At 46.1% G+C, this 18660-nt stretch overlaps 3 protein-coding genes across 3 annotated transcripts in view; 2 read left to right on the forward strand and 1 right to left on the reverse strand.

The window, feature by feature from the left end:
- LOC131261290 (uncharacterized) overlaps positions 1-11699 on the forward strand; it is a 103283-nt gene extending 91584 nt beyond the window's left edge. The window contains exons 14-15 of the mRNA XM_058263290.1: positions 8548-9748; positions 9785-11699. Coding sequence (XP_058119273.1) covers positions 8548-9748; positions 9785-10418 — 1835 coding nt within the window. The 3' untranslated portion in view covers positions 10419-11699. The remainder of the gene's footprint in view (positions 1-8547; positions 9749-9784) is intronic.
- A 233-nt stretch (positions 11700-11932) lies between these two features.
- LOC131272410 (acyl-coenzyme A thioesterase 9, mitochondrial-like) lies at positions 11933-14176 on the reverse strand. The gene is made up of 5 exons (XM_058274135.1): positions 13892-14176; positions 13746-13816; positions 13291-13536; positions 12879-13217; positions 11933-12814 (listed from the first exon to the last, which is right to left on the reverse strand). Exons 1-5 carry the CDS (start codon positions 14074-14076, stop codon positions 12159-12161), a joined length of 1497 nt encoding a protein of 498 aa, XP_058130118.1. The 5' UTR covers positions 14077-14176; the 3' UTR covers positions 11933-12158.
- Positions 14177-14561: 385 nt separating this feature from the next.
- Positions 14562-18415, forward strand: LOC131272409 (RNA exonuclease 1 homolog). The gene is made up of 8 exons (XM_058274134.1): positions 14562-14838; positions 14910-16090; positions 16152-16374; positions 16446-16875; positions 16942-17019; positions 17091-17684; positions 17752-18011; positions 18097-18415. The coding sequence occupies exons 1-8, from the start codon at positions 14739-14741 to the stop codon at positions 18174-18176; spliced, it is 2946 nt and encodes a 981-aa protein (XP_058130117.1). The 5' UTR covers positions 14562-14738; the 3' UTR covers positions 18177-18415.
- The last annotated feature ends 245 nt before the right edge of the window (positions 18416-18660 follow it).

Consider the following 18660-nt stretch of genomic DNA (forward strand, 5'->3'; position numbering starts at 1 on the left):
GTGGAATCGTACTGGCCGACCACTCGAATTGTAATTGAAATCGAATTAGCTCAACGAACAAACACCACCCGAGTGGCGGCAGTGCCACATAGCATCGTTGCCGAAAACGAGTGGACTCGGGACGGGTAAAGATAAATTTTAGATGAATCTAATTAAAAGATAAAATCTGCCCCAAGTCCTTTCGCTTGCCACAGCTCGATAATGCTTGGTTTTCGAACACCGCCTCGCTAATGTTTGGCAGTGAAAACAGCAGTTCTACGTATCATGGGGTCAAGTCCTGAGGTATGCCAAGGCTCGATTTTACTCCCAAAGCATCCGCTAACCGAGCTTTAAACATTGAAATAGCTCCAAACGAGACAACGGTGATGTCAAAACATGCGATGAGCGACGATAAAATAAAGAAAAAGTCAACCTGCAAAAGAGAAGGAAATTGTTTTCCCAAACCAACCAACTTTTTTTTACAACGAAGCCTTCAGCATCATCAACACCTGGCCTGACGTGGTGGTTTCATCCACCAACGAGAGACAAACGGCGCGAACGGGGTGAATGCCAGTCGCAGACTCGCGAAGAATCATTTTCCCCCCTGAAACGGCTTTCAGCGACCGTCACTTGCGCCGAAGCCGATAACGAGTTGGCACGTTCAAGTTGAGGGATAATTTTCAATTATTTACTCCGACGACGATGAAGTAATTAGGAAGAAATTAGTAGGAAATAACGATAAAACACGCCGGATGGCCCGCGATGGAAGGACAAAACGGTATCGCACTTCTCGTTCCTTCCGTTTGCCATCGCCGAGCGCAGGAAGAAACGGGAAAGAGAAGAACACAGAACCTCCCAGCGCAACAGAACTTCCCTGTCGTTGGTCGTTCCGAGGCAAACCGCGGAATTACGACTTCAATCATTTCGCAGCCTGTCATCAATTTTGAAACCCGGAAGCAGCCCGATATAGCAGCGGTGTGGTTTACCGCCAGCGCTCCCGGGAAGACGCCAAAAACCGAAAATTGTTTGCCAGCCTCGAAACCACGCTGCAACCGGAGGCAGCAAGTAAGGCCACCATAGCAAAGATCCCCAACTGATGCCTCGGCGCAATTGGCAAGTCTTTAGCGTCATGGAAAGCGGCCCACATTCGGTGCGCAACGATCGATGCCCGTGAAGCAAGTGGAAAACCCTGACGAAGCCACCGGCAAGCCAAGAAACCATCGTCAAGCGTCCGCTCCTAATGAGCGGCGAATTTTCTGCGCCAGCAGTTTTCATTTCTTGGCGTTGCAGAATTTTCATCATGATGAATCGTTTCTTTACTTTTGACTTTTTTTTGTTTTTCCTTCTTCCTGCGCGTCTTGGAGCTCGAGGGACGCATTTTATACTTCTTACACTATGGTCATTCAATTCTCTTTTTTACGGCGCTCTGCTTTTAATGCTTCTACTTCAAACGGTTCGCTACCGAAAGTCCTGACGTGCTGCAAGGAAACAACCGATTCGTCTTGGTTGTCGATAATTCTTGGTCGCAAAGGAGGCGAAGGAAAAGCCAAGGCCACGCCCGCGGGCATTACGAGGCCATCGGTGTGGCAATCAATCAGGCGATTGTATTGGGAAACAATATTTCATTTAATTGGAAACCGCCTCGATCGTAGAATGAAACTTCCCAGGGCGAAAAAGTAACGGGACCAGATTGCGGACCGAGTGGGGGAAAAAAACACCCGTGCGAAAGAGAATCGATCTTAATTATGTTTTATTCAACGTTTCGGTCCACCGAGCGGGAGACCATTACAATTCACTTCACGATTAAAAGATTTGAAAGAGCTAAAATCAATTGAAGCCTTTTACGGCAACATTCCCGGATTGTAACAGCTTCCTTCGAGAAATCACGGGCAAAAGATCTCGGAGGGTTAAAAACGGAAATTTCAAGCACCAGGGTGGAATGTTTTGTTTTGGTGGGAAAATGGCAAGAATTGAAACGTTTCCCATTGCTGCCGCAAAGAAACCTTTGAACGAATCGAAACATCGACCCCGCAGACGATGAAAATTCGATTTCACCTTCTATTAACGCGAACGCTGCAATCACAGCTGAGTCGGAAAATTAACCAAACAACAAACCCGATTCCGGGCCAACCATGGCTGTGCGTTTACATCTGTCCCCTGGGTGAAGGGTGACTTCTCGTGCTTCGTCTACAACCTCTCCTCCTTCCCCTGTAGCAAATGTGCAAACAGATGGAATCACGATAGCGATCCGTCAATCCGGCCCCGAGGCGTAGCGATATTTGAAGCGAGAATGTTTCCTTCTATTTCTTGCCGTACACTGCGCAAAGGAGGACAATCGCGTTCACCCGAGAAGATTGTTGTAGACGGTCGATGGCACGGCAGACGGAACGCATTCTAGTCGCTTTCCATGAAGAAAATACACAAACAAACACACCAGCGCTGGGTGAGTTGAAGCAGAAGGAGGCGAAAAATCCTCTTTTCCACCGGAGCGACCGAAGCGAGCGAAAGCGCTTTCCAACGGAGGCTTCGTTCGGAGAACGGAAATTGATTTCGATATTATAGATAGACTAGACAATTCAATTTCATCGCAACACCCAAAGGACATGCATGGCACCCGAGCACCGAGACCAAAGTGGAGGTGAACGAACACCGTTAAATGGTATCATTGCTACAACACGGTTGAAATAGCACCTGGCCAACGAGATGAGTTAGTAGCGATCGCCGCTTCGGGGGAGGGAGAGTTTTTCTCCCGCCAAGAACTCCCTCCCGGGTTCCCGGTGGGAAAAGACATCGGTTTTGGTGCATCGACTGCCTCGGACGCTTCGGATTCTTGCCTCCGGGCTTCTGCCGGCGAAGCAACCGTTTCTTGTCGTATCATGTCGCAGTGGGCGGTCATGGGGCTCCAGACCGGGTGACCGATTCCCTGCCGAGTCAATATTCTCGAACCGATCCGGGTGGACCCGTTGTCCCGTGATGTGCAACCCCGTACCAGATGCCACCGGCGGCGGTCATTGGCATGTTGGGCAAGGTTCTACCGGGAATGGCATGCTGCTGGGCGGCTGGTTATGCCTTTTTATTTTTCTTTTCGATGCAATCCCCCCGAGGAAGCGCTCGTTGAAGCTCGGTACCGGGCGTTCTTGTGTAGTGGGAATTTTGTACCACACAAGCCGAACAAGACGATGAACGAACTCACCTTCCCACACGTTTGACCTGATCACTTTTAAGTCTCCGTCTCTCTCTCTCTCTTACCTTAACCTTTTTCCTTTTTCCACAATTTCATTCACTGCACATCATCTTGTTCTTGTCGAACAAACTCGCTTCCCGCCGGTGGGAATTCATGATCGATTTCGTTCTCGAAACGCGTTCCGTCGGGGATGAACTACGGCATTCCTAGGCATTGGTTCGCGGGGCATCAACCGTACCTGTGCACAACCGTTATCAAGGCGCGGGTTCGTTTCCGGTTCGATAGATGAAGCTTAAACAAACTGGCCCACCTTTGCCGGCGCTCATCATCATTTTCGTCCTTTTCTGGAACACCCCGTGCCACGTGCTGCTTAAAGAGAAAAGCTTCTTATCTTAATCGTGCAGCACGTCCTCCGTGTGTGATGATGGATGTGATGGAAATTCTTGATCAGCCTGGGAATGGAAATTAAATTGAACAGAAAAAGAAGAAAAAAAAAGGTTTTTCTAGATGCATTTACTCGGAACAATCTCCAACCAATCGCTTCCCGTGATCTATTAAATAGATAAAGTTGTAATGCACTCCCTTGATGCTTTAAGTAATTTCCCAAGTGTGCCCTTTAGAACAAAACTGCACAGAGTATTCAACACTTGATATGTGTACAACAAATACAAGTGCATTCTAAGCTCATGTTTAATAAACCTATTTGGCATAATATAGCCACTAAATTAAAACTATCGAGAATCGATCTTCAACCAACCAGAAAATTCCCATTAATAGTCAATTACGGCAAACGCAACAAAGCAAAAAGAAAGCAAAAACCACTTTGCAATTACTCCCTTCGTATCCATTACCGGAGGTTGTACACGGTATGTGATATATTTACCTCTTTTTTTTCATTTGCGCATCCCACTTTGCGCTTCCATTTCATAATCACTCCGATTTGTCATGTAAATCGAACGCATTAGTAATTCAAATGAGCTTTAATGAGTACATTTATGTGCGATCGATCCATCTCGATTTGCATTTTGATTCTTTTGACCGCGCTCTCTCGTTACCTTCCGCTTGGAAAACACTTCCACCGTGGTCCCATCCACATCGTGGAGCTCAATATGCAGTACGACATCAATGCCGGACAAGTGTGGGAACATTGTGTCAAATATTTCCTCTCCATTTGACCACAATAGAGCACACAAACCAAACAAACACGCAAGCCAATTGGGCCACCGGGGAGTGATTTGGCAAAGGAGAAGGTTCCCAGGGCCACCTCAATGTTTCAATCAATCGGCTCCACTTCTTGACTGCTCCATTTCTCCTGCCCTCAAAGCAGCCGGTCCTCTCTAATGTGTTCTTCTAGTCGGAAGCAAGGAAATCAACATGAATCGGTGTTTTTCTGCCGCTCCTACGCAACCCGATAACACATTATATCGTTGCCGCTTCTATTACGCCCCACTTGACTTCAGTTGGGCGTTCTTATGCTTGCCACAATTTCCCAAAAGGCATGTCGAAGGTAGTGGGAAGGTAAAAATAAAGGAAGGATGGGAAAGGAAAAAAGTTTATTCACACTTCACAAAACCATTCAAGCAGTGTGCGGGCCCCTAGCATCCCTTTGAGTTCGAACGTGTCACGATGATTTGCAAAGTTAATGAACCCATTTCAACACCAATAATGCCCCCTCCTCTCCTTGCCCCCACGTGCCTTAGAGCGTCAAGCGTCGCTTTCTTCCAAACCCTGCAAAGGAAGGATAAAGTTTGCGCCCGCGTGCTAACTGGAATCGATAAATTTTAGCCCAACTTTTGCATTTTGCAAACTCACACCCCCGCACACCTCACCATGCTTATCGAAAGGTTCAAGCGGGGAGCAAAAAAAAGCGTCCGAAACGCCACTGAAAATAGATACGCACGTACCACTCCAGCACACGCACGCACCGAGACGTGTTTTCGCACTGGAACGAGGATATAAACGTGGCAACTTTTGTTGAGAGGAAAATAGCTTTTTTTAAAGCGACAAAAAAAACGGTCGAGACTGGGAAACCGGAAACGGATTGAAAGACTTGCTGCTCCAGCTCGGTTCTTCACGAGCGCTCCTTTTTGCCTTTCCCTTTTTCCACATTCCTTCGTACATTCTTTATCCTAGCGGAAAGTCCTCCTCCACCCGACGCTTTGAAGCTAGTTGATATTCACGAAATGGCAAATTTTCACACCTGTCCAAATTTGTGCCCTCATGTGCCTGCCGGGAAAATTCGAGGTTTCCGGTTCGGTACAGTTGATTTTTTTTTCACAACCATCGGTTCGGTCCGTTTACGTTTGTAGCTAAAATTTCCTGCTAGAGAAGAGCCACACAAATAAGGATTTTAAGGATGTTGGCTCATTTTCCAGCAGAGAACCGTTAAACAAACAAAACCAAAGTAAATTGAGATTGTGTTTTCTTTTGAACACACTGCTGGAGGGAGCCGTCTTTACCGATCGAAAGAAAATCCCGAATCCAGGACCGGCGCACCTCAGGTGTGCTGGGACTTTTTCCGGCGTTGGCAGGGTGAATGGTTGGTTTGCGGTAGGACTTTTAACGGGAACCAACAGAAACCGGTGAATGTCAAGAAGATGCCAAAGGCTCTAACTTCACACGTAACGATTTTCTCATGTCAGAAGGAAGCGAAAAAAACAGATAGAAAAACTTGTACCAACTGAACAGCAATCACCATCCAACATCCAAAAGCAGCCATTTGGTGACGACGAAACAAGAAACACTACTAGAGTTTCTGGGGGAAGGGAACCAGTAGAGGGAAAGGATTCCCCGAATAGCTAGGAAGCAACCGAAACGGCACTCGTAAAACTTTTGATTTTATTTACGAACGAGCTTCGAGAAAGCTGTAAAATATGTGCACAAGCGAAGGGGAAAAAATCAACCACCTCCACACTAGGATCCAGTAGAGCCGATAATCATACTGTATCTTTCGATACCCTTCCCCCATTTTCCCCCTGGCTCGGCCAGCTGGAGCCAGGAGAATCTTTCGCTATTCGGGCTGTAAATTGGAAACGCTCACGATCCTCCACGTGCTCGAACGCGTCGAAGCGTCAGTAAAATCGATCCCAGCTCAACAACGTGCTCGCATTAAAGCGCCAACGTGTCGTCAAATATAATGCCGAAATTTTACTGCCGCGGTGGTTTTGAATCATGTTTATGGCTTATGGCTATTGGCTTTAGGAAGAAGGAAGGTGCAAGCCTTGGGCCACGTGCTTCGAACATTCAGCGCTCGTAAAACATTTGAATTATTGAGCAAGTGAAATATTGTTTCCGCGACAAATGTGTTTTGCAGAAATTATTTCTATTTTTGCTAAATTTATGGTAACAAACGAGTATCTTGCACCGGTGACGATATGCACGTACGTGATTTTCGAATGGATTCAGTTCGGGGGGATCGGTTAAGTTTCGGAAGGCATGAGCCTTTTTTTAAGCATGATGTTCCATCCAACGTTCTCCATTCACAATATTGAACAATACCTAATGATATCGGCATAAATAATTGTATCAATTTCCACGAAAACAACCAAATGGAAATTGATACAAACAAATTCCTCTGCCAGGCAAGTGGCAGAGAAAAAGAGTCATCAGTTATTTGACATGAAAAATGCCAATATGCTTGCCACCATTTGTAACTCTTGTTCGCAGAAACATGGAAACGACCCACGACTACGGCATGTCCCAACACATGAAGTCGAGTTGAATGATAGTTTCGCTATATCGAACTTCTGCAGGAAGCCGTTTTCTCTCCTTCTTTGTGATCAAACCGGAGTGCGTTCTCGTTTCTTCCCTTTCGAGTGATCCCGCTTCCAAAGGCGTCCACTTTGCGCCCTTGCCTTTCCTGTCTCGAAAATCGGTCGACAAATAATATCGAATTCAAACGAAGCACTATGTGGAATTTGATCAAATGTTTACGTTTTTCCAAAATGGAATTGCCTCGAAGGTAAGAGCGTTACATTCGGTTCCAATCATACCAAAACCATATGTGCAGGTTGTTCCGGTTGCGTTCGCTTTATTGAACTGTGTACATATTTTTATTGTGCCCCGACGTTATCGATGACGAAGGAGCACAAACTAGGAGCAGGCAACTAGTTTCTCCCTCGTTCAAGCTGAACCCGCAACCCGCATCACAGGGGAACCTATCCTCTTTTCCGGGGAGCTTGGCTTCACACGTTCCACAATTCGTACAGTTTATACACCGATCGCATTACACATGATGCGTGGAGTTTTTCGAGCGAAAGCCAATCCAGTCCGGTCCGGCTCGGTCCGAGCGAACGGTAACGTTAGTATGTTAAGTGTATTTTGAGTCCCTCCCTTCCTCGTCACAGCCCAGTCATCCCTGCCCCCGTACGAGGAAAAGGAAAATAACTCACAAATGCTAAATCCACAATATCGGATTTGCAAAATCCAAGCCCCCCGGAAGGGACCGGTCGTTGGAACGAAAGTCAACAGCAGTAGCGCTAGCAACGGCGAAGCATTCCTTTGCAGAGACAAGAGAGTAAAAAAATGGACGCTAGGCAAATGTTTAAGATGGAAAAACCAACCAACCCAACAGTGTCCCCTGGGGGGCCCGTCCGATTGACCGACCGTCGGGGGCACTCGTGCGTTGAAGAGAAGACTTTTTCGCTTCCTTCCAGGGAAGTGGATTTTCCCTTTTCCCCCGTTTTTTTAGATTGATGGACCCATCGAACGACAAATTGAATATCTCTGGCACTATATAGCCAAGTAAAACTGTTTGATGAGCACAACTCAGCGTGGGGCCTTGAGTGGATGGAATGAAGCCAACAGAGATTGAAAACTGGGACAACCTAGAGAGCAATTTTTTCAACAAATGGGGTGTATTCAAGAGCATCATAACTTTAAATAAGCAACACATCACTTCAAAAGTATACAGGAACAATATCATTTGATTTAAAAAGGGGATAATTTGAAGAGATTGTATATTCAAACCTTTAGTTCACTGTTTCTAAGAAATGACAAACATGGTGTCATAGATCGTGAAAATTAATTAATAGGTATATTTCTAAGAAGGAATCACAAAAGGAAAGTTTCCTTAACTGGATACCAATGAAGAAAACGTTATCATTTTATTAAGAAGGTGCAAAATAGCTTCTCAGTCATGAAGGAGTCCTGGTGTCTTGCATTTTATCTACTGCTTTGTTTATTTGTTCTGTTTTATTTATTTAAAAAGAAAAATATTTGATTTATTTTATCCTTGTTTCCGTTTTTATTTCATTTATCTTTTTCCTATGTTTCGCGTACGTTCGCTTCCCCCAAATACCCTGACCTTCCCGCGAATTGCGTGCAGTCGACAGACGCTTCCGCTGCGGCGATGGCTCAGAGCGAGCAGTTCGGTCACTTCCGAGCGCCGGACGGAATCGAGCCGCAGGATGCTGACCTGGTGCTGAGCACCTTGCGCCACCAGCGTGACCTTTTCAGCGGTCCGCTGGGCATCCCGGACGTGACGACCCGGGTCGGGAGCGTCATACACGCGTTCGAAACGATGGCCCGCCAACGGCAGTCGCTTGGTGGCGTCCGGGACTCGTACCGTTCGGACAAACCGTACGAGTCGACCGGCGCTGGAACGGCCCGGTATCGATCGCACCGCTCGAACGTGAAGCGTGTGGGCGACACGAACCGGCACAAGATTATATTACCCTCGCCGAAGATTTCCCCATCGTCCTCGGTGGAGGTGGGCGCACCGTCCGGCCAGCATTTCTACCATGCTCAGCACCACCCGGACCACTCCCAGTACTATCCCGGCTCGCAGCCACCAACGACGACGACGCCGCAGCAGCCTCAGTACCATCAGCAACACCCTCAGTCTCATCCACACCATCACCTTCATCAGCATCATCCCCATCTTCCACCGACATCCTTTTCCTATACCGATCCACAAGGGACCGGACCCACACGAAGGCATACGAGCGCTGGTGCCGCTGGTGGTGGTGGTAGAGGTGGCCTCGGCGAGAGCCATATACATATTAATAACAATAACTTTGAGGCAAACTTACCCCATTCCACCGACGGTCATAACAATCATAGTCAGACCCTTCCGAGGGCAAACTTTCCCACGGTGGACGTGCTCGGAACCAATACCATTGCCGGCAGCTATCCGCTCACTAACGAGAATGAATCAAGTAATTTCGATTCGCTGAATCTAGACGATGATTACCGTAAAAGCTCTTTTGGCAAACAGTCAAAATTACTCCAGCATCAGCAGCAACAGCAGCAGAGCCAACATTTCCTCCAGCAGCGCAATCCACCGTCGAATATCGATACGTTCCTCTTGGGTCGCAATCACCACCACCAGTCGGGTGACTCCGCACCCTCCGGCGGCCGGGGAACCGCGAAAGGCATCTGGAGTCTCTTCGGCACCGGCAACCATCCTTCCGAACAGGGCGCCGGGTTCAGCACCAGCAGAAACAATCCGAATGTGTTTTTCAACGCATCCTCCATGCCGGTGACGATGACTACGGCAACGACGACGACGACGACGACGACGTCTACCAACACTTCTTCAACTGCACCGCAACAAGCGTCAACATCCGGCGCGTCCAACCCAACGCCATTCGGTGCCGTGGGAGCTGCTACTGCTGGCAGTGGCACAATGCGCTATTACAACCACGATAACGGCGCTAATAGTGGCAATCGCCGCACCGTCGCCTCGTCCTTCGCCGAGGACACGGCGGACGATCGTTATCAGCGTAACGACGGTGACGGTAGCGTCACAAACGAAGGCGATAACGAAGCACTCGATAATCACGTTAGCGGTGACAAATTTCTGCGCGGCACCACCGTCAGCCAGTCCTTCATCAAGAACGTGCGCATCATCGGAAAGCGGTCGTCCTCGTACGATGTGAACGGTGCCAACGGCGGGGTCGGTCGAAAGGAAGGCAAGAAGAGGGACGACACCGGAGCTGCCGGTGGTACCTCCAACTCGTCGAACGGCTTCAAGCAGCGTGGTTCGCTAATGATGGCGGCGGCCGCGAAGCACTTCTCCAAGCGCAACCGAGCACCCCAACCAACCGTGGGGACTAACCTAGCGGACAACGAGCCACTTGCTGGTACGCTGAGGCCAAAGCCACCGGAAAATGCCACTGATATCCGTGAACCGGGCAACGATGAAGTGGTAGCGAAAGTTTCCAATGCGCCATCGACTGCAACACGTGCTTCCGGTGGAACTGCCAAACGCCGGTTATTTCAACCGCGCACGATGGACCGAGCGGAAATCTGAGACAAGTCAAGTGGTCTGAGTCGCTTTCGACCGAGGGGTCCGATACTTGACCTGCCAAGCTATATTTTCCTCTTATCCTTATTTCAGATCGCGAGTAGATAAGGAAACTTTAAAAGAAAAAACGCCCCCAACTTTAAAAACTTGTTGATAGCCGTTAAGAATCCAGAGCTCTATACTGTGTTCCGTTACCTGAATCCACCGTATTGGCCATAAACTTACTACCGAAACGTCGTTCCACGTGAGCTTTTGTGGTCACGTAAATTCAAAGGTGTTATGAACTTGTTTTCCCATTAAACGATAGGGGAGTTAGCAGCATTTAAAAACCGACAGCAAAGACACCCATCCGTGCAAGGAACATACCTTGAAGTTTATCCATCGACCGGTGCATATATTTAACTTCAGCGCCAATATACTTAGCATTTTCTGTGTCATACCAGCGTGGAACGAAATTCGATTGTTTGTTAATTTGTTAAATTTGAACACAAAAGCAGGGATTGATCGTTTCGAATTTCGATCGAACCGGCTTGACTCTACGGTTTGTTATCATTTTGTAACATATGCATTCGATATATAAACATTGTCGTGACTAATATGTAATGGAAACTCAAATGCGAAAGAATGGCTCGGCTGAAATTTACCTTTAAGACTTAAGGAGCAGTTTAATACATGAATTGATAGTTTAATAACGAGATCGAGTTTAGGATAGTTTAGCGGGGTATGTATTCTTCCCGTATAGCCCACTATAATCAAAAATGTTTGTTGCGGATGGGGATTCAATCTGGAAAGCACTAGCGTAACCAAGGAAGGAAGAAGAAAATAAGTTCAAATTATGGTTTTTTGGGCGAGGAGGACATTTTCATTACTATAATCCGAGCGAGCTCCCGAGGCTGTTGTAGGAAAAATATATTTATAAGATAAATCAAAATAGAGACACTAAGAGAGAAAGAGAAAGTAAACGATGTAGACTCGAATAAGATTTTACGCGAGACGTTGAAATATGTGCTATAAATAAGTAAAGTGTAAACCAGTGTGCAGATGGAAGTCAGACTAACAAAAGAAGCGATTAAACATACTACATAAAACATTAATAAAAAAATGCATGCAAACATACGTCGTACACACATACGTTCCACAGAGTACATTACATTCTTCAATGATGCATAAATGGATAAAGATACAACCGATCAACACATTAAACCCGAAAACGCTGCGCGATACTGAGCAAGTAATCAATTCGTTTACGAATATTGCGATTTTTACTAACAAATCCCTAATAAATGTGACGCAGAAAATCAAAAAATAAACACGACGTTAAATTTCTTGAGAAACTTTGCGGGTTGGGTTAACAGACGGATTGAATTTACATGTCCCGGAAATCCTCATCGATCCGAAATTTGATTTCATATCGCAGACATATCACAAACAATGAAAAAGGTGTAAAAAAATGTTATGTTACTTTAAGATATATGAAAATAATTGACAGAACCTTATGCTTTTTAAATATATTCGTGTATTTCACAAACCAAAGTCCTGTATATTCCATTTGTCATAAATAATTACTAAAGTAGTACTAAAGTACTGTTGAATATCAAATGAATAAGAATCGTTAGCTGCACGTCAATCAATAAAATGCTTTTGAAGCGAAGGTACAAAATATAACCAAATGCCAATTTACAAATAAAGTAATTAATCTCCGGAAATAAAAAGTTAGGTTTGGAATTGCAGGTTTTTGAATACAGCTCACAATTTACTTTTTGTCGGATCAACTGCCTCACTTGTAGCTGCAGCCGTCGATCCCGCGACCTTCGGTGTATCGATACCCATGGCGTAACGGAACTTTCGGCGTCCGTCCAAATAGTACATCGCTTCATGATACGTTTTGGGCATAATTTTAGGCAAACGCTCGGCCACCGAGTAAGTGTAGTAGAAACTGTTGGTCGTCGTCTGCTGACCGGTTACGGCATCGTACACATCCGCCAGCACCACTATTTCCATGTAGTGTAGATCTGTAAAGATTACATGCGCTTGCATGTTCAGCATCGACGACACGTCCACCGGATGGTGGAAGCTAATGTCCGAAATGTGCTCTAGTTTAGGTCGACGTTTGGCGAAGTTGTATGCAAGCGCCCAGCTAAGTTCCAGTGCGTTACGCATCAGAAAGCCACCGAAAACCTTGTTGTGCGCATTGCGATCCTCGGGATGCGAGAAAACGATGTTTGCGATCGTTGCTTCCTCCATCCAAACGTAGCCAGGTGGCAAAATACGCTTATTAAATGCTTTGCTCTTCGTGTCGATCGATTTAACGAACAGTTCGTGCACCATTCCTTGTTCGAAATCGTTCGGTTCCGTTTTCAAAAGATCCTCCTTTTGCAACTGAACTCGTCGCTTTTTGCGTGCTAGAATAAAAAGAAAATTTTCTTTAGTGACTTTGATTGTAAATGCACATTGCTTTCTACTCACATTCGCCTCCATCGAATATTGCTTTCTCTTCTTCATTGGCCGGGACGAGCGGGTTAATGAAAGCTGCCTTCGTGTTGGTGGCGTCTCTCGCGGCCATTAGGAACAGGGCACGCGTTAGCTTGCGCCACTTGCCGTGCAACTTTTGCTCCATCCAAACAACCACTTCAACAGAGGTTCGTCCAACCCAACTCACGTGACCGGACAGGCGAATGTCGGCATCGTGAGTTGGCATCAGATCGGTGAAGTCTATCTTGTCGACGAGCACCGTAACGAAAGTGTACGGCAGTGAAACACCCTCCGGTAGATCCGGCACAAGAATGTGCTTATGAACTACCCACACTGTAAAGAAAGTGAAACGTATTAGCTGAAAAAGAAATCAATCGTGGTGACAGTTTGACGACTTCAAACTAACCAGCAAACATATCCATATCCTCCATCAAACGACCGACTCGAACGTTTCCCATGAAGCCAACATACTTGTCCTTCAAGATCTTGTCCGTCGTCAACGGTATTATTGCCGACGTAAAGGAATCCTGCATACTACGAGGCGGAAGATCTTTCACCGATTGTGGAAGATATTTGACCAGATGTTCGCGCGTACTTACAAAAGGTGTATATCCAACTTCAATACCGAGTTTCTTGATGATGGTTTGTTTCACTAGAATAGAAATAATCAATCACGTTAATTATGATTCACAGCGATAAAATATCTGGTGCTACTTGCTTGAGACTCGAAAGAAAAACAATGACTAGTCACTTACAAGGTCAAAGTCCCGTTCCACGGACCATAGAAGCATAGGCGCTCCATTAGACAACCCTCGCTGTAGCATAAATTTATCCCATGATGACATCACCGTCTGTACTTACCATCGTTCATCGTCCCAGCCGTACACTCGAGATTGGGATCCCCTTTTAGGTAGTCTATGTTGGAATACATTCTATCGACGTGAAGGGAAGAAATTGTTATGCACCAGCAAACCACACGCTTCTGCCACTGATCACGTTTAGCTTACCTTTGACCGCACGGCGACGAGGCAAGGGTTGTTTTCGTTGCACTTATCAGCGAACTGCTTGCCGCGGTGACACTTTTGATAAGTCTCCCCTGGTCGATTCCATATCGTTTCGAGTACAAAGTACTGGAAAAGTGGCGATGTACTATACCTTGCAAACCAGCAAGGCGAACTATGGCAGAAATCATTTCGTTTAACACTTAATTGGCTGCTGGCAAACACGCACTAAACTAAACGAAACACGAACTCTTTCGATGAGTAACTGTGGCTCCAAAATAGGAATGAATCTCCCCACCACAAATCTGCGAATGAGAAGACACGAAAACATCACACATTTGTTTACATCTTTTGAACGACCCCGGGGGGAAGTGTAAACAAAGACTAGGTGAGTAGAGGTATGCCGGTTTTGGAACATTTTGAATGAAAAGTATGACTTTTTGTTTCTGTTGGTTATTGAAATATATTTATCTTAAGAGTTGTACTATTGAACGCCCTAAACAATACTTGATACGACCGAAAATAGATTTCAAACACCATATAATTCCACCCCGCGCATTCTCTCTCTCGCGCTCTCTCATTTTGGCCGTCATCTGTGCTGTCAAGCGGCAGTTGTCAAAGGCAAAATTTTGTAAAACATATCTGTCATCGCCACAGCAATCAAACTTCTAGGAAAGATGGGCTACCGCTGAAAAACAACACAAAACTAATATCCTGCTTAAATTTTAAACTCGTCGAGCGCGTTTTCTGTTTATATCTTTATAGTCGCGCACATTAAATGTATTATTTCGCGTTGTAAAGTGCCTCCTAGATTCATGTTTCCCGTCGGGTTCGACCGTGGGTGTCAACAAAAATGCTACCCGCGACGGGATTGTTTAGGACCATCCCCTGCCCATTCTACGAGAAAGATCTGTGCACAAGACCGTTCTGCCACTTCAAGCATGCTAAATCAGGTAGTGTATCGATCCCAAGCGACGCCGGGCAAGTAGTTTTCACACGAAACTGTTTTCCTTTCCGATTGCAGAACCACCTGCCGTGACATACAGTGCTACACCGAAGTCCCTGCTAAATCCCGCAGGAACAAATGAGCACAACGAGGGAAGCGATGTGATAGCGCGCAGGAAACCGAAGCTCGAATACATACCCGTTTCCACCGTAGCCCCCAGATATGTACCGACCAGCGTTGCCAAGCTTCAAGCAACCAAAAGCAATGGAGATAAAACCACGTCCGAGAATCATTCATCGGAATCAAACGACTCGTCGGCAATCGGAAAAGAGTCACAGGAAATTGACGTTACAAAGCAAACGACAGAGGCTGAAGCAACCAAACTGTCTCCTAAAACGCTGGAAGAAAGTAAATCGCCTGACAATAAACCGGAAAACGGGAAAGAACCATCCGAGATAGAAAAAGTACCCAAGGAAACGTCAACAGATCAAAACCCAGTTAAACGCAAACTATCAACTAGTGACTCGGATCGAAAGAAAGATTCAAGCCATTCGAGGCACCACAGTTCGAGTTCCAGAAAGTCTTCATCTTCATCTTCATCACACGATAAAAAGCACAGGTCGTCTGAGTCATCAAGCAAAGATAAATCTAGTAGCAGTAGTAGTAAAAGCAAACATCGAGATAAAGAAAAAGAAAGTTCGAGCAACCACTCATCTAAGCACTCCTCGGACAAGGATCGTCATCGTAGCTCATCCGACAAAGAACGTTCGCATGGCAAAAGTTCTTCATCGAAAAGTGTAAGCCACAGCAGCAGCAGCAGCAGTAGCAGGAGTAAGAGTACTGGAAGCAGCAGTAGTTCTAGCAAAAGCAAAGATCATCATAAATCTTCCTCGTCGTCGAAAAAGTCGACCTCATCGGAGAAACGTGCTGTAGAATCTGAGGATAAGCCAAAGCGACCATTGGAAGAGGAAATTTATCAAGAACTTATAAATAACCCACCGAGCGACATCGACATCGACAGCGACGAGGACGATGTGATGCAGCAGTGCAAGATGATTTTCGAGGAGTATCAACCCGACGCGGAGAAGGAAGATGAAACGCAGGGATCATCGAATGGTCAAATCGATTTAATTGACATGTTTGCGGATAAATACTACGATGACAATCGGAAGAAACGAGTTGCGTATGAGGCTGCAACCACATCCAAACTTGGGCCACCGCCGGAGAAGAAAACTAATCACATCCAGAACGCAATCAAGGTATGAAAAATATGGTATCCTCTTTCTGGAACAGTTTTAAATAATATATGTTCAATTTCAGTCCGTTTATCTGAGGCAAGAGATCGTACGAAAGCAACAGGAAGAACTAGCAGCACGGAAACGAGCGGAGGAGGAAGCGAAACGACATATCGAGGAAGAAACACGAAAAGCAATGAAAAAACCGGCAACACCACCGGCTCCGGCAAACGGTTCACCCGCTTCTCCGATAAGTCCAAACAATTTCTACAACAAATCTCCGGAAACGTCCTTGGGAACTCCGAAGAGTAAGTTCGCAAGACTCACGCATTTTCCTGTGGCAAGTTTGAAATTAACCGAATGGCATTCTTTCTCCTAGGCCGCTTTACCCCCGCCGTCAATGTGTTGGCCTTCCAAAAGGCAAAAGAAAAGATCGAGCAGCTCAAAAAGAACCAAGCAGCATTCACACCAGCCCAAACGGCACCCAAGACAGGGTCCCGCATCGCACATGCCGGGTCTGCGATCGCGGCCAAAGCAGCGGCAACACCAACTGCTCAAGCACCACCCATCCTGGAACCGACGTCGAGCAAAATTTCCTACAATCTCCGCATGCAGTATTACGGGCTGATGCTGAAGCACTGTTCCAGCATCTATCCGACCTGTGAGGACGCTTGGGATCGTGCGCAAACGGAAGAGCTGGCCGTGATGAAGAAGTGCAGTACGGCTATGATCTACAAAAGCAGTGCCTTACTTACGATCAACAAACTTCGTAAGGAAGCGCTAGATGCTGGTAACGTGGCGGTGGACAAGTATGTTCGAATGATGTTTCTTCTGAATAGAACTGTTTGATAACTTTTATTGTGCTCGATTTTTAGAAACAAAACAATATCTCATGATGTTATACTTGCTGGCAAAATGGTTCAAAACATCTCTTGGAGTGTTAACAAAAAAATGTAAGAGCTTCAACTGCATCCATTCTTTCATGTTCTTGGAACATTGATGATCACATTTGTTTATATTTCAGAAAAACGGAAGTGAAAACGTCAGCCTATACGATCGACAATGCACCCACGACTGTGGCGTACAAAATGATCCACGAATGCAAGCTGACCGAGGAACAGCTACGCTCGAATGGATTCCCCCGTTCGACCGATGTGCCCGGAAAGGCGAACATCTTCACGCCAAAGCCCGCCCGTCCTCCCAACGAGAACGAACGCTACTGCTCGCGTTGCGCGAAGGTGTACAATGTGGAGCTGTACGACGAGCCGCAGGTGGATGAGTGCAACTACCACCCAAAGAGTACCTGCTACCGGCGTGGCTTCGTGGACAATCTGCACAACTGCTGTCAGCAGCCATCCGGCACACCCGGTTGCATGTACGCGAACTACCACGTTTCGAGCTACCTCGATTACAACGACTTGACGGGCTTCGTCAAGACGATCGATCCACCCGAGGACTACCAGCCGTCGAAAAAGGACGTGTTTGCGCTCGATTGTGAAATGTGCTACACTACGGGAGGACTGGAGTTGACGCGCGTAACCGTGGTCGACATTAACGAGAAGACTGTCTACGATACGCTGGTGAAACCATTGAACAGAATTGTGGACTACAATACACGGTAAAATGGGTTTTATTTTGGCAGAACTACAAAAACCCTTTCAACCACTTCTTCTGTCCAATTTCAGTTTCTCCGGAATTACGGAAGAAATGCTACAGAAAACCAACACCACGCTGCATAACGTCCAAGCCGTACTGCTTTCTATGTTCAACTCCAAAAGCATACTCATCGGGCACAGCCTTGACAGCGACTTCCGGGCGCTGAAGCTGATACACGACGTCGTGGTCGACACGTCTGTGCTGTACCCGCACAAGATGGGACCACCGAAGAAACGTGCCCTCAAAACACTGTGTATAGAAAATTTGAAGAAAATCATTCAAGAAAATGGTTGGTCAAAAGGCGAAAGTACCAATTCGGTACCTAAAATAATACGGCGCTTTATAATGGGTTCCCTCTTCCGTTTCATTTGCAGATGCTGGTCACGACAGTGCCGAGGACTCGGTGGTCTGCATCCAGTTAATCAAGCACTATCTACGCAATCGCATACTGTGAGTGACTGTATCATGGTCCAAATTAGTGAACGAAAGTAATCTACAGTACTGAGAACTTAAGGAAACGGGCGTTCCTAGCTTCACTGCGTATCAAACCGAAACGCAGCAGTGGGGACCACTCACAAACTCTCCCGCAAACCCCACGAACCACAGATATTTATTATGACACAATTGTTTTTTTTTTATATTTGTTTTGGAATCTACCGTACCGAGGATCAATAGACTATGTGTTTGCATTAATTGTCGTCTAACACATTGCCTTACTTAACTGTGTCTTTCTTCTGTTTGTCTTGAATAATGTCTTTATGCTTGAGGCTAAATAAATTTAGCCCCTTTCGCATACGACGATTGTTAGTCCCTTCGTACAAGGAGTAACCCGATCTACGGACGGCGTACGGCCAAAGTAGCCGGACGCTTATATTAAAAAAAATCGAATAAATTAAATATCTAGTTGTTAATCTATGCAGGTAAGAATTTGCAGCTAA

The sequence above is a fragment of the Anopheles coustani genome, chromosome 3 (assembly GCF_943734705.1).
Source record: "Anopheles coustani chromosome 3, idAnoCousDA_361_x.2, whole genome shotgun sequence".
NCBI classification, from domain to species: domain Eukaryota; kingdom Metazoa; phylum Arthropoda; class Insecta; order Diptera; family Culicidae; genus Anopheles; species Anopheles coustani.

What these genes read in the sequence shown, in the direction of transcription:
- LOC131272410 (XM_058274135.1), bottom strand. Translation starts at nt 14,076, where the DNA reads ATGATTTCTGCCATAGTTCGCCTTGCTGGTTTGCAAGGTATAGTACAT. An exon ending in TCGTCGCCGTGCGGTCAAAG is followed by an intron (nt 13,817 to 13,891) that starts GTAAGCTAAACG and finishes TCACGTCGATAG; the next exon opens with AATGTATTCCAACATAGACT. An exon ending in GGATATGGATATGTTTGCTG is followed by an intron (nt 13,218 to 13,290) that starts GTTAGTTTGAAG and finishes CTTTCTTTACAG; the next exon opens with TGTGGGTAGTTCATAAGCAC.
- LOC131272409 (XM_058274134.1), top strand. Translation starts at nt 14,739, where the DNA reads ATGCTACCCGCGACGGGATTGTTTAGGACCATCCCCTGCCCATTCTAC. An exon ending in CTTCAAGCATGCTAAATCAG is followed by an intron (nt 14,839 to 14,909) that starts GTAGTGTATCGA and finishes TTCCGATTGCAG; the next exon opens with AACCACCTGCCGTGACATAC. An exon ending in ACATCCAGAACGCAATCAAG is followed by an intron (nt 16,091 to 16,151) that starts GTATGAAAAATA and finishes GTTCAATTTCAG; the next exon opens with TCCGTTTATCTGAGGCAAGA.